This window comes from Microcebus murinus, chromosome 1 (genome assembly GCF_040939455.1).
Source record: "Microcebus murinus isolate Inina chromosome 1, M.murinus_Inina_mat1.0, whole genome shotgun sequence".
Taxonomy (NCBI): Eukaryota; Metazoa; Chordata; class Mammalia; order Primates; family Cheirogaleidae; genus Microcebus; species Microcebus murinus.
In genome coordinates this window covers 1,851,860-1,879,584 of record NC_134104.1, presented here as the reverse complement: position 1 = coordinate 1,879,584, position 27,725 = coordinate 1,851,860, and the positions used below count along the sequence as shown (strand labels likewise).

General features: G+C 59.0%; 1 protein-coding gene across 1 annotated transcript; it reads right to left on the bottom strand.

The window, feature by feature from the left end:
* Window positions 1-328: 328 nt before the first annotated feature.
* On the bottom strand, window positions 329-27,420 carry DNMT3L (DNA methyltransferase 3 like). Its single transcript, XM_076004655.1, has 17 exons — window positions 27,360-27,420; window positions 26,826-26,930; window positions 25,036-25,192; window positions 14,889-15,074; window positions 13,769-13,959; window positions 13,396-13,473; window positions 13,069-13,113; window positions 12,718-12,793; window positions 12,357-12,540; window positions 12,158-12,270; window positions 10,847-11,018; window positions 9,244-9,331; window positions 8,559-8,647; window positions 6,870-6,945; window positions 6,189-6,328; window positions 2,367-2,452; window positions 329-539 (listed from the first exon to the last, which is right to left on the bottom strand). Exons 1-17 carry the CDS (start codon window positions 27,418-27,420, stop codon window positions 374-376), a joined length of 2,013 nt encoding a protein of 670 aa, XP_075860770.1. The 3' UTR covers window positions 329-373.
* Between the last annotated feature and the right edge of the window lie 305 nt (window positions 27,421-27,725).

The window sequence follows — 27,725 nt, the reverse complement described above, 5'->3', positions numbered from 1 at the left end:
ACACCCGTGAGTCCTGTGGCCTGGAAGGAAAGACGAGCCCACCTACCAAAACACCAGGTCAGGGCCAATCGCCATCGTATAAGGAATATATTGTTAACTGCTCCACTGGAGCACAGAAGTGCTTTCGGGAAGACCAACAGGCACAGAACACGGGGTCCTGTCACGAGCCACACGGCGCCTTGCCCAGCCCACGGGCCAGCGTGGTGGGGGGACCCGGCGGCTCAGAACTGAACAGGAGATGGGTCTGGAGTGACCACAAGACACCGAAAGTTAAGCAAGCAAATAAAATAATGATCCGAGGAGGAAAAAGCAGACAATGCAAGGAAAGTTCTAGGAAAAGTCAGTCTGTCTTTTCCACGGCGCGGTGACTCATTTACAAAGAGGAAGTGAGCTCTGCTGAAAAATACTTAAAATATTCTCTCAGGGGGAGAAAGCAGTTCTTCACCAGCCTGGCCGGCGTCCGGGGGTGCGGCCGTGCCCTCTGCCTGTCCTGAGCCAGCAGGGACAGTTCCTCTTCGGAGATGGGGGCCGAGTGCTTGCTGCCAGGGACAAAGAAAGCCCCTTACCCACCTCGGGGCCCACCCGGGGGGCTCCCGTGTGGGGTGCAGGGAGCCGCTGGCCTCATCCATCCCCGGGGGTCCAAGGTCCACCACCCAGGAGCCCAGGCGGAAGGACAGGCAGTTCCTGGGCAGCAGGGGACAGCAGGGGACAGCGGCCCCCATACCCCCCAGGAGGGATGGTGCTGTGGAAAGCAGGCTGGGGGTGGCAGGCAGGGTCTCCAGGACCGGACCCTGGGCCACGTTCAGCATGGGGTGCGAGACATGGAAGGCTGGCCAAACCCTCCTCCAGTGTCACCAGCATCCCCAGGAAACCCCAACGTAACAAAGAGCCCCAGGCTGAGGCCGTCCAGAGCTCCAGGGGCTGCGAGCCCCAGCCCTGGTGGGGGACTGGCTTCGAGGTGGGGTGCCGGACACCGTCCCGTGCTCCCAGGCGCCCACTGGACTCCGGGAACATCTCCCCATTTGCTTTGGGGTGCAGGCCACGAGTGAGGTGCCAGACACGCAGTGCCCCCTCCCCAGCACTGCCCCTGCACCCCACCCTGGGCAGCGAGGGGCTGTCCCTGACTGCCCCCCGTGACGGTGGCTGCCTGCCGGTTATCTGGGCAAAATGATTTCCACTTTCAGTGAGTGTGTCTGTCACTTTCCTGTAAGACGCACACGTGCCTGGAAGGGAAACCGTGGGAAGGAGCCGCTGCCAGCTTCCTACCGGGAGCCAGGCGACCCCAGGGGTGCGGTCTGGGTGCACCCAGCACCCAGTGGGGAGCTCTGGGGGACAGTGGGCAGGAGCCCCTGGGGCCTGGGGGCCCTGCTCAGAAAGGGGCTGTGCCCAGGGCCCAGAGCCCAGGAGGAAGGAGCTGTCGGTCCCAGCCAAACCGGGCAGGTGCAACCAGGTGTGGCAGCTCTAGGGTGACAGCCAGAGAGGAGGGGTGCCTGTTAGGGAGCAGCTCCCTGTGCCTGGGTTGGGCTGCACCGCCACGTAACGACGCCTACGTTGTGCCATCATTAGTATTTCTCGGCAGAGCGGCTGCCCGAGGAGCCTGCCGGGGTCCGGGGCTGCTGAGGGGAGGGGCCGGCGTGGGAGGCTTCAAGATTGCGGGAAAGCAGCGGCTCTGGAAAAGCACTTTGCCTCGGCCCCACCCACACGCAAATCGTGGGGGTCCAGGGGAGCGCACCCGGCGGGCGGCCACCTTTGCAGGTGCCAGGCTGGAGGACCCGGCCACGCCGCACACCGGGAAAATGCTGGAACTGGGGAGACGAGTGGGCAGAAGCTTCCAGAAAGTCAATCTCAGGAGACACGACTTGGCAGTCCCAGAAAGCGCGCTCTGCCTTTGCTCACGAGTGCACGTGACGGCGCTGCCCGGGGGGTGCAGGAGCGAGGGGACAGGCCCGTGTGCTCAGGGCTCAAGGCCTGGGGACGGCCGGTTCCCGAGAGCACGCCCGGTGGGCACATGCCGGCACGGCAGGGTGCGGGCGGCTGGGCACGGTGGGCTTCAGGGACCGGAAGAAGGTTGGTGCAGCCCCGGCGTGCACTGTGGGGCGTGCGCACGTGAGTGAGCACGCGTGAGCCTGTGTGACACGTGTCCAGTGTCCAGGACGAGGGACACTGCAGAGTCCCGAGAGGAGACCCCGGAAGCTCCCGGGCAGGGCCAGCGAGGGGCCGGGGCAGAAGGGGCCTCCCCGAGCTGCGGTGTCTGTAGGGATCTTGGCCACCCCGCTGTGCCCTGCTGTGTCCCCACGTCCTGGGGACCCCCGGGTCTGGTCGGTGTCCCTCCCAGCCTCGCAGGGCCCCCGTGTGCCGGGACATACCTCCGCACGGCCGGGACGTTGCTCCACACCCGCACGGCGTCCTGGAGGGTCCCGCCACGGACATCTGGGACGGTCACTGGCTCCGTCTGCGGGGGGAGGGCCGGCTGTGGGCCACGGGCCGGGACGGCAGCTGCCACCCTCGGGGCCCTCGGCCATCAGCCCCGTCTGGCCCGGGGACGGCCGGCAGACCTTCCAGGCCGACCACACCTGCTACCCTCAGCTGCAGTGACCACAGGTCACGCGCCTTTTTCTTATGAGTCACCTCAGGAGAGGAGACCCTGACGTGCTGCCCTACACCCTTCACCTGGCAGACTCTCCACCCCACGGGCCCAGCGGCCCGGAGACGGCCCCGCCCTGCGTCGGGGGTGGGCCCCTCCGGGGTGGGGGTGCGTCCCGCTAAGGACGCAGAAGCCCCTGGCTGGAGGCGAGGGGAGTGTGTCCCAGGCAGAGATGAGGCCCTCCTGGCAGAACGGGGCTTCCCAAAGTGGGACACCTCAGCCGCTCTGATGGTCAGGGGCCAGGCGCTGCCTCCACCCCGGGTCCCCGGCCCTCTGGACGCCCCAGAAGGAAAGGACGAGGGGGGCCAGGCACGGAACCGTCCACTGCTGGGCAGGGGGCTGAGGACAGAGGCCACCGGTCCCCGAACCTGCCATTAGGTGGCCCCTGGATGCCACCTCCCCTACACATCACCCCTGCACACAGACACCTGGCAGGGGGAGGAGAGGGAGAGACCCACCCGAGCCGTGCAGCCCAGAACCACGGCACGGCGCCCACCCTCACTGGCTGACAGCTGCTGCCGGGTTTGGAAACCGTGCTTTTCGGTCGGCCCCACGATTACTTATCAATAGGGTTTTGATAAATAGTGCCACTCCCAAAACCTGACCCCCCCACCCCCATCACGTGGCATCATGTCTGAGTCTTAAAAATGTCCAGTTTCCCTAGTAAGCAGAAATAACCACCAAAACAGAAGTAAGAGAATTATGAAAAAAGTTTCTAAAGCTTTGTGTGGATTACATTCTAGGAAAGCTTAATTGACGAAAACTAACCCCAGAAAAGACAGAAAATCTTACTAGGTCGGTTTCTGTAGAAGAGCCACTATGACTTTAAAATAATACAATGGTAAGGCTGGTGGCGGCCCCCCTCCCCTCCCTAGATCAAGAAGGAAAAGGCTCACGAGACCAGACCTGCCAAGGACAGCTGCCAGGCCGCGCTGAGAACAACCACACCTAGTCATTCATCCAGATAAGAAAGTTTTGGTTCTTGGATTCCGCAAATTCTGCAAGCCCCTCCTATTTCTCAATAACCGCTGAAGGTCACAGCGGAAAAATCCAAGCTCTTCCCGACAAAAGTCCCTAGCCCGCTCCAAACAGTATAAAGTCCCAAACCCCCTCCAAATGGGCACAACTTCTCGGGCCCCCCTCCTTGGGACCTGCGAACCTCGCCATGGAGCATCAGAAAAGCTACGTTGTTTGGCCCCACTCTCTCTCTCTCCGTTTCTTTCACCGCCAAATAACTTTACAACAACAACTGCCGATCCCGACAGTTTCACGGGAGAGATCTGCCAACCTTCCAAGCATTTCTAGGAAGCAAATGTAGCACTGACGCCGAAACCTGACACAGTTCTCACACCAGGACAGCTTCGTGCCGGCCCTTCGCACTTGCCCAGGGACGTCCTACGAAACGCTTTTCCACAAAACCCAGCAGTACGTTAAAGACATGATACCCCACCACTGGGGGACTTCTTCCAGGAATGCAGGGATGGTTTATCACTAGGAAATCTACTACAAAATGATATCTTAATAATAGATCTAGAGAGCAAAATGCTCTAATATCTCCATAGATACTGAAAAGAACATTTGACAAAATCCAACAGCCATTCTTGATAAAAATGCTCTAAAAAGTAATTAATACTCCGTGGCAACCTCCCGCCATGGTGAGATGTACCACGTTGTGACCCACACCGACCTCAGAGCCCGTCTCGGCCTGGGGGGGGGGGACCGCTGGCACCCCGGGGTCAGGACCACCAGCCTGACGTCACTGTCACTGCCGGGACCGGACACCACCCTGGAGGCTCCCACCACCCAGAGACAAGGGAAGGGACAGAGACATTTCCACGTCCCTACAAAGTGAGACTCTGCACAAAATAAAACACTCAACAAATTACAAGAAAAAAAAAAAAAATGAGAAAAGCACATTGTGCCGGAAGGATTTCCAAGGTGAATTAAATGGCAAACCAGCGGGCGCCAAGCAGTTGAACGCTCAGGTTTGCGGATTGCTGGAAAGATCCCGGCAGGTGGAGGGCGGCACCGGGAGGCCAGGAGACTCCGCACGGCTCATTTAAAACATTCTTTAAAAGTTTAGGACCGTTGGCCTGGCGCGGTGGCTCACGCCTGTAATCCTAGCACTCTGGGAGGCCGAGGCAGGGGGATTGCTCCAGGTCAGGAGTTCAAAACTAGCCTGAGCAAGAGCGAGACCCCGTCTCTACTATAAATAGAAAGAAATTAATTGGCCAATAATATATATAGAAAAAATCAGCCGGGCATGGTGGCGCATGCCTGTAGTCCCAACTACTTGGGAGGCTGAGGCAGAAGGATCGCTTGAACCCAGGAGTTTGAGGTTGCTGTGAGCTAGGCTGACACCATGGCACTCACTCTAGCCTGGGCAACAAAGCGAGAGTCTGTCTCAAAATAAATAAATAAATAAAATAAAATTTTAAGAAAGTTTGAGCCTGTGGACGTGAGGGAGACGCCGTGCCTCCCTGCAGGAGGGAACAGCAGGCCCGGTGCTGGCGATGCCCCGGTGGGCCTAGAGCCCCTCAGAGTTGGTGCTTTGGTGCCCGGCCCTTCTCCTGCCACACCCGAGCAGCCGAATCCGCTCCACGCAAGCCCAGCCCCGATACCGCGCCCCTCCCGCCACGTGGCTCACTCTCCAGCCACTCACCGGAACCCCCACACTCCAGCTGGGACCCCCGGACCCCAGCAACGGTGCCACCCTCAGGTCCTCTCCCTCCCTGCGCCCAGTGGGCCGGGGCCGCTGGCTGGGACCCTCTCTGGGACCTGAGAGGGTGAAGAGCTTCCTCCCTGGGGCCGAGACTCTGCCACCCACGGACTCGCCTGGAGCACCCGGCCGGAGTCAGCCCTGGGACGGGCCGCTGAGCCCAAAAGCGGCTGCTCTGATGGTCGGGATTTGATGCATGGAAAGCAGAGCGAGGCTGCACCGCAGCAGGGGTGTGTGGGTGTGCGTGTTCTCACCTGCAGGTGTGTGTGGGGTGGGTGTTCACACGTGCAGGTGTGTGTGGGGTGTGCATGTTCACACATGCAGGTATGTGTGGGGTGTGCGTGTTCACACGTGCAGGTGTGTGTGGGAGTGCATGTTCACACGTGCAGATATGTGTGGGAGTGCGTGTTCTCAGCTGCAGGTGTGTGTGGGGTGTGTATGTTCACACGTGCAGGTGTGCGTGCTGTGAGCACAAGTGTGTGATGGGTGACTGAACGTGCACGTGTGTACTGTGTGTGTGCACATGTGTGTGCATGTGTGTAGACAGGGAGGGCGGGGGAGGAGGAGGGACCCCCGTGGCCGTGTTCTGAGAGCACAGGAGTGGTGTGCAGCAGGTTCCTCCTCCGAGGCCGTCCTTGGGGGGCCTGTGTCCCAAGAGGCCATGATCTGTGCCTCAGTTGAACAGCCGCCCTTGTGGGCAGCCAGAGGCCTTGGGGAGCCCGAGCCTGAGGTATAAGCGGAGCCCATCCTCCCCCCCACCACCACCGCAAGAGCTCTCGAGCGTGGGCTGGACGGCCCCGCCTGGCCTCGCCCGGCCCCACGCACCTCCAGGAACCGAGCGGCCGCGGCCACATCTTCCTGGCTCAGCACCAGGTTGTCCACGAACATCCAGAAGAAGGGCCTCGGGCTGCCCGGCGGGGGCCTCGCGTACTGCAGGAGCCGGCAGAACTGGAACAGGAACCAGCCTGGGCAGGAGGGCAGGGCTGAGGACCTGGGGGTGCACCTGCCCGCACCCCATCTGCCCCCAGAGCGACGGAGCCCTCAAGGGTGCAGGGCTCCCCGCGCCAGGGCCACGGGGCGTGCACACCCGCCTGCCCACACAGCGGGGAGGGGAGGAGCCTGGCGGGCGCAGCTGCGGCACCAACAGCGCCTGCCGGGCAGGACCTAGAGCACCGAGCCGGCCACCGAGGCCCCTGCGCCAAGCGCCCGGCAGTGGGGCGTGGGGGGACTGGGGGGTGCAGGGAAGTCTTCGGGGCGACGGGCCTCTGAGATGGGCACATGGTGAGTATTTACATCCAAACTCACCCCGTCACACACTTCGAATGTGGACAGCTTACAGTGCCAGCGGCGCCTCAACAAAGCTGTCTTTGAAAATGCAAACAACGGCAGTGTCTGCTCTGCCCGAGGGGGCTCGAGTGGCGTGGGGCAGGGAGAGAAGAGGGGACGGCTGGGGACACACTGCGCGTAACCGGAGCCCGGCGCAGCCCTTTCCTCCGAGCGTCTCACCGGGGGGACGGTAGCAGGTGTGGCCCAGGGGAGGCGTCGCGCCGTACACGAGATCGAACGGGCCCCAGTCCTCCACCTGCGGACACGGGCATGCCGGGGACGTTTTTATCTTTGCAGGGAGACCAGGGGCAGCTCACCTGGAGTTACCTGCCCAGGTGGAGCACCCTGCCCAGCCCTCAGGGCCCCAGGGCCACCCTCGCTCACCACTGGCCCCCGGGGACACACGTGGAGCCCACGGATGGGGCCCCACGCCGGCCCCCCAGTACGCAGGTGACTGTGTTGTCGGGGAGCATACAGGGTGTAGCAGCCTCACTGGCAGCGGGAGCTGCAGTGCGGGCAGGACATTCCCGGATGGACATAAATGACCCAACATGACATCAGGGACCAGCCACCCCTCGGCTGAGCTAGAGGGAGACCAAACACAGTCGCCAAGACCCTGCCTGAACACAGACCGTGGGGGACGCTCCCAACCACAGACGTGACCCCAGACCTCCTCTCTGGGGTGACACGGGGGACACTGACTGCGTTAACAGCGGTGACTCCAGCCCTGTGTCATTCTCCTTAAGTAAAAATTAACAAGGTGGCCAGGCGAGGTGGCTCACGCCTGTAATCCTAGCACTCTGGGAGGCCGAGGCCGAAGGATCCATCAAGGTCAGGAGTTCGAAACCACCCTGAGAAATTCGAGACCCCGTCTCTACTAAAAATAAAAAGAAATTAATTGGCCAACTAAAAATGCATAGAAAAAATTAGCCAGGCACGGTGGCGCATGCCTGTCATCCCAGCTACTTGGGAGGCTGAGGCAGGAGGATCGCCTGAGCCCAGGAGTTTGAGGTTGCTGTGAGCTAGGCTGATGCCATGGCACTCTAGCCCGGGTGACAGAGTGAGACTCTGTCTAAAAAAGAAAAAAAAAGATCAACAAGGTAACTCAGGCATCAATCAGACGCCCGTCTTCTGCCAGCACCCGGCCCTGCAGACCCTGCTTCCTGGGACCCTCCTGGAGTCGCTTCACGACAGGGGGTTCTAGGGTGAGCCCCGACTCCTGCGGTCCCTCCCGCACGTTCTCCCCGACGAGGCGAGTGAACAAGCCCGACTCTGGCTGCAGGTGCCCGGCGGCCGGGCCTGGGCTTTGTGGGGGACAGAGCGGGTGAGCGTGGCCCGTGGTCCCCGCGCCTCCCAAAGTCATGCACGCAGGAGACGACTTAACCCCTGGGCGTGCACAACTGGCCGGGGAGGAGGAGGAGCCGGCGCAGGGGTGGGATTCTGGCCTCGAGGAAGGGGACGCAGGCCCAGACCTGCGTCACCCCCTTGCAGGGTGTGGGGGCAGCTGCTCGGTTGGAGTATGGAGTCTTTGTTCCAGAGGGCAGAGTCGGGCTCGATCCCCCACCGGGCAGCACCCCATCACCAGTGCAAACCAGCCCACTGGGGTGTCCAGGTGTGGGGCGGGACGCTTGGCCGACCACCCAGCCGTGGGCTCTGGGCCGGGCAGGGCCCACGGACACCCGCTGCAGGGCCCGGCAGCCTGTGCACTGGGGCGCCCCCACTGGCCCGGCCAGAGGCCCCAGAGCTGGGCAGCGTCCAGGCCGCCCCTCCCCTGCACACCGCCACCCCCTCCTCTCCTGCCCCTCACGCGGCGAGGCGTCTCCCCCACTCCCGGGCACCTGTGGACGCCGCCGTCCCCGAGGTACTCACATCCCTCCTCACCACGTCCGTGACGTCCTCCAGGTGCCTCAGCCGGCCGGGGCCAGAGCCGCTCTCCAAAAACCCCAGGCTCGCCAGCTCTGCGCGGGGGTGAGAGGGCACACAGGGCTGCTGCGGACTCGGCCCCTCCAGGGAATCGGAAGGGCCAGGGACAGATCGGGGCACTTTCCGGCCACTGACAGCAGCCTCTCTCTCCAAGGACACGCGGGAGGGGGAAGCTAAACAAACTGGCCTCGCTGAGCATTGTTTTAGGAAAGCCAAGCGATCTGCTGGGAAACCAGGCATTTCTGGGCTGTGATGTCACCCGCCGGGTTAGGAAATCCAAGGACGGCAGCGGGGTCCAGCTGCCAGAGCCCAGCGGGTGGGAGCCTCCAGCCTGGGAGGGGCCATGGCCGCGGCCTGGCGCTGTGCGTCTCAGGCTCCCGCCCTGCACCGCGGGGTGGCGCGAGGTCCCACACGGCCGGTCTGAGGACGCCAGCCAGCACTTGGCGGGGTGCTGGGAGGGGACCGGCCCTGATGCTACTGGCCAGAGGCGGGGGGCCAGGTGTCCCTGTGTCTGCCGGCCGGGACACTGGGTGGGAGTCCCAAGTCACCCGCAGGTGCGGCCAGGCCGGCCCAGGGCCAGGTGTGTGCAGGCGCCTTCCTGTGTGAGTCTTCTCGGCGTCCCCACACTCACCTCTTTTGATGTCCCCGAAGAGGGACAGCACTCGCACCGGCTCTCTCTTCCACACGGCCACGGTCTTGTACATCTCAAGGGGACTGTCCTGTGCATTTAACAAAACAGAAGCTGTGCCGGCTGCTTGGTCACAGGGCTCTTGAGCTAAAATTAAAATTCTTCCTGATGCCACATTCTCCCCTGGATGAACAGAGACTCACCTGAGGCTCACCTGAGGCTCACCTGAGGCTCACCTGCTGAGGCCTGGTGGCCCGTCCTGACTAGTGCTGTGCCCCATGACGGCCAGCTCCACCTGAGCCCTGGCCGTGTCCAGCAAAAAGACAGCGGGGAGTGGGGAAGGTCCTAACTTTAAAGGAGGACGATGCCATCCCGACAGGAGATACTCCTGTCACTCTCGGTGTCCGAGTCTTCCACCCGGGAGAATCTGACCGGGCACAGTGACGGCCCTCGCCCCTCGTTCCCACATCCCTGTCCCTCCAGCAGCCCCGTCCACCCTCCATGGGCTGGGAACATCCGAAAGCTGCCGGACACCCCTGGGAGGGACCCTGCTGTCTGCCGCTAGTGGCCTTCGTGCAAAGCGACGCCCCAGAGCCCAGCACCGAGGAGCCCACTGAGGACAAAGGACACGGGAGTATCCACACCCCGTCGGTCCTGTTTGGCCATGAGATGCACCTGGCCCTCCCATCCCTCCCTGCCAGGACTCCAGGCCAGACAGCGAGGCGCAGTTCTTTTGTAGGATGCGCACCCCAAGGTCCCCTGCCCCCCCAGGAGGCCGGTCGCACTTGGGGGTGCCCGGCTGACAGCAAACACGGCCGGACGATCAGGCACCAGGCCTGGGAAGGGGGCGGCTGCCTGAGTGGGGGCCCTGGGCAGAGCCCCAGCCGCAGTGGAAGCAGATGGGACCACAGCCCGGCAAGGCCACGGGCCTCAGCCTCGGAGGATGTGGGGGAGGTGCCTGACCCTGACCCTGACCCGGCTGCTGCTCCCCGAAGCCCTGCGGGCTCCTGGCCTTGTCCCTCAGGGGCCGTTGTTCAGCATCGACGCTCCAGCGTGTGCTCCCTAGCACAGGACTGTGGGGGGTGCTGAGGACGCCCGCCAGCCCTTCCGGGCCCTCCCCTACCCGCCACCACTGCCTCATTCCCAGGCTTGTAGGAAATCAACTGCCGCTCCAAGATGATTTTACAAAAACTGATCATCTGGTCGCATCTGCTTTTTTTTTTTTTTTTTTGAGACAGAGTCTCACTCTGTTGCCCAGGCTAGAGTGAGTGCCATGGCGTCAACCTAGCTCACAGCAACCTCAAACTCCTGGGCTCAAGCGATCCTCCTGCCTCAGCCTCCCGAGTAGCTGGGACTATAGGCATGTTCCACCATGCCCAGCTAATTTTTCCTATATATTTTTAGTCGGTCAATTAATTTCTTTCTATTTTCAGTAGAGACGGGGCCTCGCCCTTGCTCAGGCTGGTGCATCTGCTGCTAAAGAGGACAATGAGGAAGTGTCGGCTCAGGAGCCTGGGGCTTCACCGGGCATCAGAGCGAACGAGCGTTTTGCAGCTGGTCACCGGAGGCAAACTCCCAGGCCCAAGCCGCCCGGCCGCTGGCTCACCGACTCGCGGTCGCAGAAGGCCTTCAGCCCGGCCCGCCACTTCCTGCGGCGCTGCAGCAGCCCGCTGCGGGAGAAGGGCAGGCACAGGAAGCACACCCAGTTGCTCATGGCGTGCACTTTCTCCGAGGTCCCGGGGCTGACCAGGCTATCGACACACTCGAAACAGTAGCACCTAGAGGCAGACGGAAAACCGCAGTGACGGGCGGGCACTCCCGTGGCAGGGGCGGGGGCGGCCCTCGGGGCAGAGGCGTGCTCTCGCTCTGCGGTGAGCGACGGAGGTCACCCAGTGCGCGTCGGGGACACGGATGGGCCCTGTCCCCGTCCGCCTCCATGATGCGTGGTGGGCGGGGACAAGGCCCCGACCCCGGCAACCTGGACACGTCCTTCCTGGCGACCCAGAGGACGGGAGCTGAGCCAGAACGCAGCGACTCGGGTTTCTGGGTAACAATATATTTCAAAGTGGCTCCTGAGCCCCCGAATTCTGGGCCCTGCACACACAGGTTCTGGACGACAGCAAGACCAGCACAGCCAGCGGGGGAGACGGTTGGAGGCCGGGGGAGCTGTAGGCACAAGGGTGGCCCGGAGGACGGAAGGGGGCCCCCCACGGAGGGTGGTGAGCAGGGACAGAGGGACGAACTCGTCCTGGCCCAGCCCTGAGGGGTGGGCTTTCCTTCACTCTGCTATGCAATGACCCTCATGTACCGTGTTTCCCTGAAAACAAGACCTACCCATAAAATAAGCCCTAGCAGGATTTCTAAGCATTTGCGCAGTAGAAGCCCCACCCCAAAAATAAGACCTAGCGATGGGCGTGGCTATGCAGCGCGTCTGCACAACCCATGCATTTCGTCGCAGAGCAGTAAAGAGGACGAGCAGCCCTTCTCATCTGCCCCATCGTGACAGTCACTATCCCAGAGGTGACCGGAAAGGTGCGGGCAGCCCCACACACAAGGTCGGCTGCCCCAGTCGGGTCCCGGCCATCCTGTGCGTGCTGCAAGCTGAGGCTTTGAGGGGAAAATAACACATCCCCTGAAAATAAGCCCTAGGGTGTCTTCTTGAGGAAAAATAAATATAAGACCCTGTCTTATTTTCGGGGAAACACGGTAGCAGCCGCGTCTCAGCGACACTAACTCGGAAAACAGAAACCACGGATGCAAATCTCGACGCTCCCTGCCCCCAAACCCACGGCAAGGCTCTCCGCCAAATCAAGCACTGGGGAGCTTGGGAGGAAACCGCCTTTTGGGAGGAAGACCCCCCACGCTCCAGAGCAGCCGTGAGGAGGACGGCCCGTCCCCCCAGGGCGCCCGGCCTCACCGGGTGCAGTCGGGGTTCTCGCAGATGAGCAGCGTCTCTCCTGCGCAGCAAATGGAGCAGTAGGACTGGTACCCGTCGTCGTCGTACAGGAAGAGGGTGTCCAGGAACTTGTCCTTGGGAAGGAGCAGAGTGACGCCGTGTGGCGGCGCCCTCCCTGCTCCTCGGCTGCGGGGACGCCACGCCCCGCTTCCCTGCTTACCTTGCACGGAGCACACATGCCCCCCTCAAACAGCGGGTGCTGCGTGTGGACCTGGAAGCTTCCACAGCAGAGGCAGAGGTCTAGAGAGAACACCCAGGTGCAAGGTGTGTCAAGGTGCTGCCAGACACAGCAAGGACTAAGGCATTCATTCAACAGGAGGAGGGCAAGGACTGTGCGCTGAGAACTGCAAGACGCGGTTGAAGGAAATTAAAGAAGACGTAAGGAGATGGGAAGATGGCCCGTGTTCATGGATCAGAAGGCTTAATAATGTTGAAATAGCCAGACTCCCCTCATGCATCTACAGATCCACCGACATTCCAGCTGGCTTTTTTTTTTTTTTGGAAGGGGTGGACGAGCTGACCCTAAAATCCACACGGAATCGCCCGGCATCCAGGACAGGCGAATCCACGGGGAAAGAAAGTAGATCGGCGGCTGCCCTGGAATGAGAGAGGGGGCACGGGGGGGGGGCGGCTAATGGATATGAGCAGTCTTCTTCCTGGGGTGACGAAATGCTCTACAGTGAGACGGTGATATGGTTGCACAACTCTGCGAACATACGAGCTGACGCTGAGCTGCTGACTTTAAACCCAGCTGTGGGGGCTCAGGGCAGGGAGGGGACACAGTGGGCACCGGTGGCGTCCGCTGCCCTCCTCCAGGACGGCTGGGCTCTGCCGGAGCAGGCCTGGTGGCGGGCAGGTGTGCAAACACTCACCTTCTATGTTTCTCTGGTTCACCTGGACTTCATACGCAATGAGATCTGGAAAGGAGGTAAGAAGTAGCCCCTGCCTTCCTCCTCTTATCTCCTCACTTAAATAGGGCCAAGAAGGGAGCATCGCGCATGTGTCTCCTGAAGTCTCAGCAGCCCGAGGGCCCCACCCTCCCTCCCGCACCGGATCCTGGTGTGTGAAACACCTGAGCCTGGGGGAGGCTCTAGGACGCCTGCCCGACCCCCCACCGGCCTCTGACTGGCTTGAATATTCTATAAGCCTGGAACTCCCGGGCCAGCACCCCAAGCGACCAGGTAAATAGACGGACTCACCTCTGCCCCGCCCGGGGGACGGCGGGCTGGAGCCCACCAGGATCACGTCCACGCTGGGCTCAGCCTCTGGGTCTAGGACTGGGGCAGCCGCCAGGCCACGGAAGCCACGCAGGACGCAGGACACGCACATGCAGGACACGCAGAAGTGAGAGAGCCAGCCCTCAGTCTCTGCCAGGCAGGCCCAGCGCGGCCCCACAGTGACACCCAGCGTCCCAACCCAAAGAGGAGGGGCAGGGAGTGCCCACCCTGAGGGGCTGGGGGTCCCCCGTGGCTGGCCCTTCCCTTGCCGGGCCTGCCATGGTGCCTGCCCACAAGGGAGGCAGAGGCCCGGCTCCCTCTGCCCCTGGCCCCCAGGGGGGAGGAAAGGACTCACAGGTCTCGCTGGGCGGGTGGCCCGCCGGCTCTGAGTCTGGGTCCGGGTCCGGGTCAGGGTTGGGGTGCCAGCCGTCCAGGGTCTCCAGGCTCAGGGTGCCGGGGGAGGAGAGGGCCATGGAATCAGAGATGGTGAAGAAAAGGGGTGGTGGAAGGACCGGGGGTCCAAGGGGGAGGCCGGAGCTGGTGGGCCTTAGGGCGGGGAGAAGTCTGGGGGAGATGCGGGGGTGGGGGCGTCAGCGGCGGGGCAGGGGACACCCTCAGAGGGGCCTGAGTGCGGCCCCAGGGGTCCTGCGGAGCTTGGCGGTGGGGGCTCAGCGGGAATGAGGAGCCCTCGGGCGCGTGGGGCTCAGGGCTCAGGAGCGTGGGGTGCAGAGGATGGGCCCCCCCAGTGCCGCGTGACAGGGGGGTGGGCGGGGCGCTCAGGGGCGGGGCCTGCGGAGCTCAGCGGGGATGGGGGTTCAGGGCAGATGGGGGAGGTGAGAGGTGGGGTGGCGGGGCCCTTGCAGTGGGGGTGCGGTGGGGTGGGCGGGGCGCTCAGGGGCGGGGCTGGGGAGCTGGGGGCGGGGGTGGACAGCCTGCTCAACACGGGCCACTCAGGGAAACACAGGGAAGTCTGAGAACCTGCCACAGCCCGGCGGGCCGAGGCAGCGGGGACTGAGGTCGGCGGGGATTGAGGTCGGAGGGCTCCAGATGCAGCAGGGACAGGGAGGGCCGTCGGGGGAAGGGAGGCCTGGCTCCTGGTGCAGGTGGCAGTAGGCAGCACGCTGGGGCGTGAGGGCAGCCAGGGTGTAGCCGAGTGCATTAGGGTGCAGGTCCCCGGGCTTACAGGACGTCTACACCGGCTTCTCAACTGTTCTCTGACTAAAACTATTCTAAAGTTGTCTTTTTAATGAAAACAAGAGGAGTGCAGAAAATACTGAGGATGACAGTGAAATCATTCAAGCTGTCTTCCCTCGCTCCCTTTGGCTTTGCTTTCTAAGGAGAAACGGCCACAGGGACTGGGGGCAGGCCCCTGGCCGTCCCCGACCCCAGGACCACCCTGTCCCGGCGCCTGCCAGCGGAAGTGGAAAGGGGGGGTCCGGGGCCTGTTCCACCTCTGAGGAAGGGACAGTTTTTACTGCAGGGACGGGTATCCTGGAAGCCAAGGTGTTCCTGGCCCTGGGAGAAGTTTCCGGAAGGTTCCGCCCAGGGTGGTTGGACAAGGCACCTCATGGTCCCTGTGCACCCCACTGTGGCTGGGGCTCTTGGTGACCAGGTCGGTCCCCAAGGCCACCAGGATCAGACCCTGAGATGAGCCCGAGGCTCTGCGGGGCGGGGTGGGGAAAATCTCTCACAGGGAGACTGGGGTGTAAAAGTGCAGAAATAATTGTATCCTTTTAGAAGGAAAGAGAGAGAGAGAGTCGGAGGGAGGAAAGGGAAATAAAGGGAAAGGGGGTTTGGGTGGCGCGGCAGAGAAAGAGAAGTGAGGGGCCCTGTGTGGGGCCGAGAGGTGGGGACGAGAGGTGGGGCCGAGAGGTGGGGCCGAGCAGCTGGAGCAGAGCCGTGGAGTCATTGGTGGAGTTATCCCAGCAGCCGCCAGGCGACAGGTTGTTCCTCTGCCCGGTTTTCTCTGCCCCTGGAGACGTGGTTGTCTCCAAAATGCAGTCGGAGCACCTCAATTCACAATTGCAAAGATGTGGGAATGACCCAAGTGCCCATCAATACATGAGTGGATTAATAAAATGTGGTCTGTGTACACCATGGAGTACTGTCCAGCTCTAAGAAACAGCAGTGATGCAGCGCCTCTTGTATTTTCCTGGCGAGAGCTGGAACCCATTCTATAAAGCGAGGTATCCCAAGAAGGGAAAAACAAGCACCGCATGTACTCACCTGCAAATTGGTACTAACGATCAGCACCTAAGTGGACACATAGGAATCACATTTATCGGGTGTCGGGCGGGTGGGAGGGGGAGGACGGGATGGGTATATACACACATAATGAGTGCGATGCCCGCCGACTGGGGGATGGGCACGCTTGAAGCTCTGACTCGAGGGGGGAGGGGGGCAAGGGCAATATACGTAACCTTAACATTGGTACCCCCATAATATGCTGGAAAAATTTTTAAAAATTTTAAAAAAACCAAAATGCGGTCGGCTCCTGGCCGGGGATGTCGTCTCACCCCCGGGACAGGGCTCTGGGCAGGAAGCTGGGGCCTGGGGTCTGCACCCCAGGGTCCCCGCAGGACCCCCTGAGGCTACGAGACAGATTCGGGAGGCGGGGAGCTGGTGAGTGGAGAGACAGATTTACACCTCCTCTCTGTCCTGCCCAGCTGCTGTGAAGACGGAACCGCAGGGTGGGAGCGGGGAGCTCATTTCTCTGTTATTTGGCTAGCAAGGCTGACCGTCCTTCCATGCGGGCCCCTGGCGCTGGGCTCAGGGCACCTCTGGCTTCACCCCCAGACGCCCCAGGAAGCCCGAGACCCGCACACATGGTGGCGGTGGGGGATGGGGAGGGTGGGGTGGGGGCCAGGCCCTAAAGCCTCCCAGAAGCCGGCAGAACAGCCCACAAGGACTCTCGAGCACTCCCTGCAGGGGGCTGGGACAGGCAGGCGGGGGCCGGGCTGCAGCTGCCAGCAACCCCTGGGTCTCAGGGCTTCACCAACACAGGCCGATGTCCCACAGGCCTATGTCCCGCCCCTCCTCCTGACCACCATGGCCAGCTGCAGGGCACCTGCGGGGCAGACGGAGGGCGTGGTCACAGCGGGGGAAGGGAGCCTGGTGGCCCCTTCACCTTCCGGGGGCCAAATTGAGTCACGTGCCCTGACTGTGGGGTGCAGTGGTGATGCTCCCAGACATTTGCTGGGTGCATGAATAAACGAATGACAAACGTTCACTCTTCTTGTGAAGACAAATGCCGTGGGAGCTCGAAGTGACATGAGTCCTTGTGTTGGCCTGACCCCGAGAGGACCACCGGTGACCCGGGACTGAGGGTCCTCAGACACTTCTGCACCCCCTGCACCCAGACCTGCAGCTCTTGGAGCCACTGATGGAGTGGGGGCCTCAGTGTGGGGAGAGGAAGAGGCAGCTCCTGCCTGCTGCTCCCCTGACAAGCCACTCACGACCACGACAAGGCCCGAGAAGAAGAAAAGACCACTTCTAGGACAGGCGCGGTGGTGGCTCATGCCTGGTGTCCCTGCTACTCGGGTTGCTCTGGTGTGAGGACCGCTTGAGCCCAGGGATTTAAGACCAGACTGGGCAATATAGTGAGACCCCATCTTAAAAAAAAAAAAAAAAGACCGCTTCCAAATTGTGTTTCCCACAGACAAAACCGAGGTCATGGTGCCACCCATAGACATGACCAAACACCTCCCCCTCCCGGCTGACACAGGTGACTGCGGCATCACCCTGCTCCCAGGTGCGGGCGTCCGACACCCCATCAAAGCACTGCCGCCTTCCCAGCAGAGCCGGATCCAGAGCCGCCTGCCACTCCCGTGGCCTCGGACACACCGCGCTCAGGCCCTGCGCCTCCCTCCGAGTTGCGGTCTCTGAGGAAGCTGTGGTGACGTGTCTGCTCACTCCTTGCAATAACCGGCCGCTCCCCCCAAGCTCCTTGGGCAAGAATTACTCCCTTTATGGTGCATTTAAAACTGTGATGTGCAGATTGCGTTGTGAGAAACGCCAGTCTTATCATCTGTGCCTGGGCCACACATTTCCGTGGCTCGCCCTTCAAAAGCTGCAGAGCAGAAGCCGTGCAATGGTGTGGGGTTCCAGCCCCTCACACCGCTGAGCTGCGGAGCGAATCTCTCACCGAAAATGAAGTCAGTAAGTCAGTCTTCTCTGTTCCATTTTTTTTTTTTTTTTTTAGACAGAGTCTTGTTCTGTCGCCTTGGCTAGAGTTTGGTGGCATCATCACAGCTCGCTGCAACCTCACTCAAACTCCCAGGCTCAAGCGAGTCTCCCGCGTCAGCCTCCCAAGTCGCTGGGACTCCGGGTGCGTGCCCCTGTGCCTCGCTTAATATTAGACTTTTTTTGGTAATAGTTTTCATTTTTTTCTACCATACTTAAAAAAGTTCCTCTGCACTCTGAGATAATATAAGCACTCACCTTTATTTTCCTTTAGAATTTTATTTCTTGTTTTTTCACCTTTTTGTCACTTAGATCATTTAATATCTTTACTCCAATTGGAATGTGTTTTATTTTTTTGTTTCTTTGTTTGTTTGTTTTTTTGATACAGAGTCTCACTCAGTTTGCGCAGGCTAGAGTGAGTGCCGTGGCGTCAGCCTAGCTCACAGCAACTTTAAACTCCTGGGCTCAATCGATCCTCTTGCCTCAGCCTCCCAAGTAGCTGGGACTACAGGCATGCGCCACCATGCCCGGGTAAATTTTTGTATATATTTTTAGTTGGCCAAATAATTTCTTTCTGTTTTTGGTAGAGACGGGGTCTCACTTCTGCTCAGGCTGGTTTAGAACTCCTGACCTTGAGTGACCCTCCCACCTCGGCCTCCCAGAGTGATAGGATTATAGGCATGAGCCACCGAACCCAGCCTATTTTTGGTGTTTGACATGAGTTTTGCAACTGATTATCCAGCTCCCTCCAGACCACATATCAAATGCTCCCCGTCCTCCCGAGCCTCTGAAATGTGCACTGATCGCCTGCCTCCTCCCACAAGCTGGATTTGCCTGCGCCGCGCAGCTCACTCAGGGACAAACCCATCCCTGCGTCGGAACTGCTGCCACTCACCGCAGCCTGATGCCCCACTTGGCATGAAGGCTTGTGTTTGCCGTCTTCCCAGAGAACACGAGAACAAGTCCTTTAAAAAGTCCCTCCAGGGCCAGGCGCGGTGGCTCACGCCTGTAATCCCAGCACTCTGGGAGGCTGAGGCGGGCGGATTGCTCAAGGTCAGGAGTTCAAAACCAGCCTGAGCAAGAGCGAGACCCCGTCTCTACCATAAAAGTAGAAAGAAATTAATTGACCAACTGATATATATATATATGTATATATATAAAATTAGCCGGGCGTGGTAGTGCACGCCTGTAGTCCCAGCTACTCAGGAGGCTGAGGCAGGAGGATGGCTTGAGCCCAGGAGTCTGAGGTTGCTGGGAGCTAGGCTGATGCCACGGCACTCACTCTAGCCTGGGCAACAAAGCGAGACTCTGTCTCAAAAAAAAAAACAAACAAACAAACAAACGAAAAACAACCGAGATGCCCCGAGGGGGCTATGGGTGAGCAGACTGCTCGCCCCAGACGGCGGAACACCACTCAGCACTGACAAGACGCGCAGCCACGGGAAGACACAGAGGAACCTTAAACACATTTTATCAAGTGGCAGAAGCCAGTGCGAACAGGCCACGGACTGCAGGATTCCAGCCACTCGAGGTTCCGGAAGAGGCAAGACTATGGAGACAGTAAAAGGGTCAGGGGTTGCCGGGGGCCGGGGGAGGGAGGGCGGCGGGCATAGGCGCAGCGCACGGGACGTGTGGGGCAGTGACGCCGCTCTGCGTGGCGCTGCAGTGGTGGACACACGTCACTGTCGTTCGTCTAAACCCACGGAATGTGCAACACCAAGGGTGAGCCCCGATGCAGACTGCGGACTTTGGGTGACCATGATGTGCCACTGTAGGTCCACGGGTTGTAATAAACGTCCCGCTGTGGGGAGCCTGTAGATCATGGCGGTGGCTGTGCACGCGTGGGCTGGGGTCCGTGGGCAATCTCTGTATCTCCCCCTCAGTTTTGCTGTGAACCTACAACTGCTCTAAAAAATGAGGTGTATTTTTTAATTTTATTTTATTAATATTTCAAATCTACTTATAATAACGTTTAAATTTACTAGTTCATAAACCACGTCATTTTTATTTTGGAACAAATATCCAATGATTTTTTTTCCAGGATATTGTGAGAGTATAAACATTTTGGTTACGTTTTATATCATTGCCTCTCCCTCACGGGGGGGGGGTTAGATACATGCCCTTCCCCCCACAATAGTTGTGAGTTAACCCCCCCCAACACCCCATCCCTAGAGAATATTACTACCATGTGAGCACCATAGCGTTGATCAGTCAGTACCAGTTTGGTGGTGAGTACAAGTGGACCCTATTTTTCTGATAGATCTTATGTTACCCCACTTCGGATAATGGGCTCAAGCTCAATCCGGGAAAATACAAGTGGTGCTAGATCACTGTCATTTCTTATAATTGAGTAATTAATTATAAGAATTGTATATGTTGTATACATATACCAAATTTTAATAGTCTACTCGTGAATTGACAGGCACTTGGATTGTTTCCACATCCTTGAGGTCTCTTTATTTTTTAAAAAAGTAAATGATATCATTTCTAGAACTTTTAGAACATAAGAGAGTACATGTGTGAACGGGGGGGGGGGTGTAGGCAAAGACTTTTTAGGGGATGCACAAAAAGCACTGATCCTAAAAGAAAAACTGGTGCACTGAACGCCATCCGAATTAAAACCTTCTGCTCATTGTAGGAGAAGAAAAATAATGTTTTTCTCTCATCTCATAAATTTTTAGTTGCAAAGGACTCCTGTAACAAAAACCAGATTAACAAAAGAAACAAATAGAACTTTGTTAGCATGTATATGTTACATATATGTGGGAGACACCAGAGAAGGAATAGTTCTCCAAGAGGTGACTTGGAATTGCAGCTAATAAAGCATCTTCCAAAAGAAGAGTAGATTTTTAGGCAAGGGCCAAGACAAAGGAAAAGAACTTTGAATGTCTAGGAGGGCAACTTGGGGAAAGGCACACACATGGCAGACAAAGGCTAGTTTACTAATGTAGGTGCCTCTGATATCACCTTGAGGTCTGTATGAATCTAATTGTCTTTAATAATTAACTTTTGTTCTCGCCGGTAGTGAGGGGAGGTGGGAAACCTTTTGTCTTTGTGAAAAAGAAAAATCACAGGATTAAATCAACTGATGCCAAAAGAGCAATTTGACAAAATTCAGCACCCATTCATAATAAAAACTCCCAGAGAGATGGAAATAGACAGAGATTTCCTTCACTTGCTAAAGAGCACCTACAAAAAATAAACAATTCACAAGGAAAGACTGGATGTTTCCCCCTACGATCGGGAATGAGGCAAGAATGCCCACACCGTGACTCTTATTCAACATGGTGCAGGAAGTTCCGGCCAGTGCAATAAGGCAAGAAAAGGAAATAAAAGGCATGCAGATTGGAAAGCAAGAAATCAAACAGTCCCTATTTATAAATGACATAATTGTCTTTGTTGACACTCCCAAAGATTTATTAAAAAACAGTCTTAGAACTGATAAAAATGGTTCAGCAAGGTTGTGGGATACAACATGAACGTGCAAAAAACATTTGTTTTTATATGTACTAACAATGAACATGTGGATACCAAAATTGAAGACACAAAACTGTTTATACTTGCTCAACACAAGATGCCTACAGGACTGGTGTGCTGAAATGATAAGACATTGATTTAAAAAAAACGATCTAATAAAATGTTCATGACTCAGAAGACTCAACACCATAAAGACATCAGGTCTCCCTGAACTGATATGCAGATTTAATGCAATTCCTATCAAAATCCCAGCAAGACTTTTTTTTTTTTTAAAACAGATACAGACAAAAATTATTCTAAAACTTATATGGGAGATCCAAATGAAATAGAATAGCTAAAACAAATGTGTAAAATTTTGAAAAAGTGGGAGGAATCAGTTTCCTGGGTCTCCAGATTCATTACATAGCTGCAGTGATCTAGACTGTGTGGTACTGGTGGGTGGACAGACACACAGACCCATGGAACAGGACAAGGAACCCAGAAATAGACCCACACAGATAGGCCCACATGACTTTTTTTATTCAGCATATTGTGGGGGTACAAATGTTAAGGTTACATATATTGCCCCCTCCCCCCTCGAGTCAGAGCTTCAAGCGTGCCCATCCCCCAGACGGTGCACTTCGCACTCATTATGTGTGTATATACCCATCACCTGCCCCCCAACCTGCCCGACACCCGATAAATGTTATTCCTGTATGTCCACTTAGGTGCTGCTCAGTTAATACCAGTTTGCTGGTGAGTACATGTGGTGCTGGTTTTTCCATTCTTGGGATACTTCACTTAGTAGAATGGGTTCCAGCTCTACCCAGGAAAATACAAGAGGTGCCAGATCACCGTTGTTTCTTATAGCTGAACAGTACTCCATCCAGCTGACTTTTTAATTAATTAATTTGCATTGTGATGAATTCACGTAACATAAAATTTACCATTTTAACCATCTGAAAGTTAAAATTCAGTGGTAATTTGTACGTTACAAGGTGCAACCTTCACCACTGTCTAGTTCTAGAACTTTTTCGTCCACCCTAAATGGAAGCCCCACACCCATTAAACAGTCCCTCCTCATTTCTGCCTTCTGCCCACCCCTGGGAACCACCCATCTGTTTTCTGTTTCTACGGATCTGCCTGTCCTGGGCGTGCCATGTAAATGGAGTCATGGGCGTCTGTCTTATTTCCCCTGGTGTGATGTTCTGAGGTTCGCGGTCGTGCTCCGTTTCTTTTCGTTGTGGAACGATACTCCCTCGTGTGGCTGGACCGGGCCATGTTCATCAGCTCTTCTGCTGATGGGCACCGGGGCTGCCTCCTCTCCTCGGCTGCCGTGAACATTTGCCTACAGGGTTTTGCTTGAACACCTGCTTCCAGCTCTTTAGGGTGTATCCCCAGAAGGGAAATCGCCGATTGTCTACCTAACGTTCTGAGGAGCTGGCAGGCAGTTGCCCACGGGGGCTGCACCGTCCCCATTCCCATCGGCGTGCGCGGGGTTCTCACCGGCTGTTGCTATTTTCTGTTTTTTTGATAACAGCGATTCTCGTGGGTGTGAAGCGGTATCTCTTTTGGTTTTAAGTTACATCTTCCTGCTGATTAATGATGCTGATGTCGTCGTATGTGCTTGTTGGCCATCCGTGTGTCCTCTTCGCAGAGATGTCTGTGTAGGCACTTTGCCCGGCTCGCTCGAAGTGCCTTTTTGCCGTGGAATTGTGAGAGTTCTCCGTGGCTTCCGGACACTAGACCTTTATCAGAATCACGGTTTGTGCCAAATGTTTAGAGGCTTCTGGAGGAAAAAGAAAGAAAGAAAGAAAATGTAAAAAAATAACAAAAAAACAACCAAAAAAAGAATCACGGTTTGCACGCATTCCCTCCCGTGCCTGGGCTGCCTTTTCACTCTCCTGACAGTGCCCCTCAATGCACAAACACCTTTGATTTTGTTGAAGTCCAGTTTATTCATTTGTTCCTTTGTTGCTTACGCTTTTGGTGTCGAGTCTTAGAAAACACTAGCAAATCTACGGTCGTGGAGATTTACCTCTGTTTCCTTCTCGGGGTTTTATAGCTTTTGCTCTTAGGTGTCGGTCTTGCGTCCTTGTTTGAGTTAATGCCCAGCTAAGTCTTGACAAAGGTGTGAAAGGAATTTACTGGAGGGAGGACAGCCTTTAACAAACCGCACATCCGTGGGGGGGGGGGTGTAGAGAGCCTCAACCTGGGTCTCGCACCTTGCATAAAGATTAACTCAAAATGCATCACAAAGATTTAAATGTAAATGTAAAATTACAAGACATTCAGAAAAAAAAAAAAAACAGGAGAAAATCTTCAGGATCTAGGGCTGGGCAAAGAGTCCTCAGACTTGACACCAAAGGCATGAGGGAAGATGTGCAGGCGAAAAAACTGAGCAGCTGGGCATCTCCCAAGTTGAAAGGTCGCCCTGGTGCCTACAGCAGCAGCCTGGCCACAGCCCGCTGGCAGGTTAGCTTGACAGGAGAACATGCTGATCCAAATGGGAGACCCCATTTGCTGCAGACCCCAAGGCCATTCTGTGCCCCGTTGGGGTCAGCACCCTGCCATCACTACTCCCTCCCGATTTTAGGCTCTTTGCTACTTGTACCTGGTGAGGGAGGGGCTGTTGACCCCATTGGGATAAAAACAGAAAGCAGGTGGCCCCCGGCGGAGGGGCAGGCAGTCCCAGGTGGGCGTCCTGCCACGCCCAATGCTGCAGGTAACTCTCGGGGCACCTGGCCTGGCACCCCTGCAGGTACAGAGCCTGCCCCCAAGTCACCCTTTGCTTCCGTAGGAACTGCGGTCCCTTCTGCACCAGACTCGAGGGAGGAGAGGCCGGGTGAGCAAAGGCGTTTGATCGAGTCAGGGAGGGCAGACTGGGGGATTATAAACAACAGAAACCGTGCACAGGTCCACAGCCGGCGTGCAAGGTCAGGGCACCCGCAGACTCAGCGTCTGGGGCGGCTGCCCGCTGGGTCACCGGCAGAAAGGCCTCTTTCCCAGGGCACCGATCCCATGCAGAGGACGGAGCCCTCACAGCCTAGTGACCTCCCAGGGGCCCCACCTCCTGACACTGTCACCTTAAGGCAGAGGATTTCAACACTTAAATCTGGGAGCCACAAACATTCAGACCACGGCAGGTGGGCTTCGGGGCGCTGCGGCGCCCCCTGCAGGCAGCGGGCAGGCCCATGGGGGCTGGGGGCCAGTCTGCAGGGCAGGTGGGCAGCTCTGTTGACACTGCCCCTGGTTCCCTGAGAAGACCCACGTTGTCCGGGACCTCGGGGAGCGTTTATGAGGAGGAGCGCCCACGGCAGCGTCCAAGAGGGACTCAGGCAGAGGCCTGGCCAGTGGGGCCGTTTGGGGGCCAGGTGGGCAGGAGGGGAGAGCAGGGGTGCCGAGCTTGGCAGTGTGCAGAGCTCCCGCCCCTACCCAGACCCCCGTCTGCAATGACATCTCCACTCTCAGCAAGTGGAAGCAATTTCCTCTCTACAGTGGGGAAACTGAGGCCCGGAGAGGGTCACCCAGCCAGTGGGTGGCCCAGAGGACGCTAGCATCCCGGTGACATGTTATCAGGAGACCCGCAGCCTTTCCTGACGCCGGACTGCTGGGCAAGGCCGAGGGGGCTGGGGACTGGCCGGTGCTCGGGTCCCCTGAGGCCACCTGGGGGCATCCCATACACCAAGAGTGCAGATGTAAAGCCCGTCTGTCCTTCCGTCCACCAAGGTCCAAATCGTGGCTCTGCCCTTCCATGGCTGCCTGACTCTGGTCAGGTCCTTGCTGTGTGGGCCTCGGCCTTCTCACCTGCAGAATGGGCACAGCAGTGAGTCTGACCTGACCTGACAGGAGGGCTCTGAAGACACAGCAATGGAATCGCAGGCAGGACCACGTGTCTGACGGTTTAACGGTGACGCTGGAGGGAGGGCTGCCCTGACCTCTCGCCCCAGGTGGGGACGCCAAGCCTCAGGCTGGAGCCGCTACTGCCCTAGAGCTGTCATGCCCGGGGGTGCCTCTCGGAGGCTCGCCTCAAAAAGGCACGGGCCCCGCTGCAGGCAGGCCAGGCCCCAGCCCCCGTCGCCCCCAGGGGCTGTGTCACAAGGCCACCTCCACCGAGCCGTGGCCGCTCTATCCAGGTCACCTGCCGGCAAGGGCCCGTGACGGAAAGCCCCGCAGCGTGCTGGAAAGTCCAGAATTCTACAGGAGCCTCTGCCTCGACCTCCAAGCAAGAGGCTGGGTGACGAGGCCCACGGTGGTCAGGCCCCAGGCCCACAACACAGGCACAGCTTGCAAGGGCTTCGGGATGTTTGGGGGAAGTGAGGTGCAGACTCGGTCTTGCTCTGCAGCTTGTGATTCTCCCCTGACAGGTGCCCCTTGTCTGGGGCGCCCCTCGATAACCACTCACCCACCGGGGAGGGGACCCACCAGGTTGCAGGGGTGACTTGGCTGGAAGGGGAGCGGGGAGCTGAGCTGCCAGGCGGCAGCAGGTACGGGTCACCCCAAAGCCCTGCGCTTCGGTTCCGTGGCACCCCGGGAGCTGTTATGCATGAACTTTGGAGCTTTGGCCCAGGGGCTGCACTGAACGTGTTGGTGAGCTCTGCCTTCCGGAGACCCCGGCCCTGTACCAGGGACCATTCCCAAGACTGGGCAGGAGTCACATTCGGTGCTGGGTTCAGGGTGACTCCAGCTTATGCAAACTTACAGCCATGGAGACAGCAGGAAAGATCAGCGGGCAGCTTACCCCGGGCCGGGGGAGAGGACGTGCCTCTCAGGGGGATCACTGAGTCCCAGCATGGGTGGGGGCGGGAGGAAGGGGCGTCTCTCTTGGGGTCTGTGGGAGGCACAGTGCAGGCAGGACTGGAACGACGTTCACTGCGCCCGGGTGGGCAGCGAGGGGGCCTGCGCCCAGCTCAGAGTCCCCGGGACGAGACGAGAGGGCAGCATAGATGTTCACACCTGCACTGCCTGATGCCTCTCACACGGGCCCTGGCTCTCCAAGATGCCCCCGCCTGCCCCACCACCCCCACCTCGTTCCAGCACCTGCCTAGGCTGACCACCTCGGCCACCCCTCCGTCCCCGATCCCACATGCCCACCTCGCTCCACGACTTGTTCCCAAGCACCCAGACGACTGCTCTGGAGCAAGTCAGTATGTGCAGATCTCGGGGTCCCCAGGCCTGGAGGCAGGAGGAGCCAAGTGGACCCCAGGTCAGGAGAAGGACCGCACCCCGCTTCCCACCCTGGACTCCGCGCCCCGCCGTACACCAGCACAGCCCTCCCAGGAGGGACCGCTTGGTGACAGCCCTCACCGACTCTGCCATCTGTCCTGCCTGCCTCCCCTCCCCCGTCCCATCCCATCTCGGCGCTGCTTCCTGCACCGGAGTCCACACTCCACACTCCCCGTGGGAGCCAGGTGACCTCCTGGTGACCACAGGCCCGGCCACCGCTTCTGCCAAAAGTCCCCTGGTGGTTCTCTGCAGCTGGCACACAGGGTCCCCCTGCTGGCTTGATGGCAGGGACAGGCCTTCCCACGGAGGCTTGTCCACCCCCCAGGCGGTGTCCTGCCGGGCCACCATGGGGGCAGCGTTCTTGCAGGCCCCAGGCCCCTGCGCCTGCCCATGCTTTGCTGGGACACTGTCCCCGCTGAGTCTACCTGGAACCTCTGCTCCTGTCCACCCCATACCCATCCAGGGAGCCTTCCTGAATGTCCTCCAAGCCATGCCCACCCTCAGCCTCTGTCACCAGTCCTAGGAAAGCCTCTCGGGGTGTCCCCTACCCAGACGGTGAGCAGCACAAGGACAGGAGCTCCCGGGGCCCACACCCCCAGGGTCTCCGTCCATGGGCTCAGCGGCCTTCCTTGCAGCTTTATTTTCTAGAGCACCTGGGGGAAGCAGAGGGTGAATTGGAGCCGGGTCCCCAGAAAAACGTGCTCCTTAATGCCGAGGGGACAGAGGCTCATGGAGGGAGGGGACCTGCCTGGCGCCATGCAGCCAGCTTTGGCGGGGGGGGGGGGGGGGGGGGGGGGCAGGGGCAACACCAGAAGCCACCCAGGCAATGCCTAGTGCTGAAGCCACTCATGCACACTGGCTGTGCCCTGTCTCCTCCATCAGACTGGGACCCTTCCATCTGACCACAGCCGCGTCCCCCGACCCTGAGTGGGGACCCCCAGCCAAGCATGGAGGTCCCCAGGGACCCCCGCCCCAATGCTGCCCCCGTGGAGGTTTCTTGTCCCGCCACTCAGAGCAGCCCGTGCACCTGCGGGACCCGGCTGGAGCCCTGAGACCCCAAGCCTCCCTGTGGCTCAGCGCACCTGTCCTGGCCTTGCCCTGTTTGGGCAGGGCCCGGGTCGAGGCGGGCAGGCAGGGCCACATTTTGGGAAGTGAGGGGCCTCAGAGCCCTCCCACAGGGCCCGTCTCCTTCCCCGGGCCCCAGGGCAGCAGCCCCGGTGCGCCAGCCAGGCGGTCCGAAGGTTCTCCAACAGAGGGAAGTGAAGCCGCTGCCCACGGCAGGTGCGGGAGGCAGGTGCAGGAGGCGTCCCCGCCGTGGGGCTTTTCCCTGCTCAGGCAGGGCGTCCCTAGTCCTTCCGCGATTGGCTCCCGGGCGGGCGGAGCGACCTTTGCCCTTTCCGTGGTCGGCAGGTATAAGAGCGGACTGTGCTGGGCGCTGCGGAGCAGGG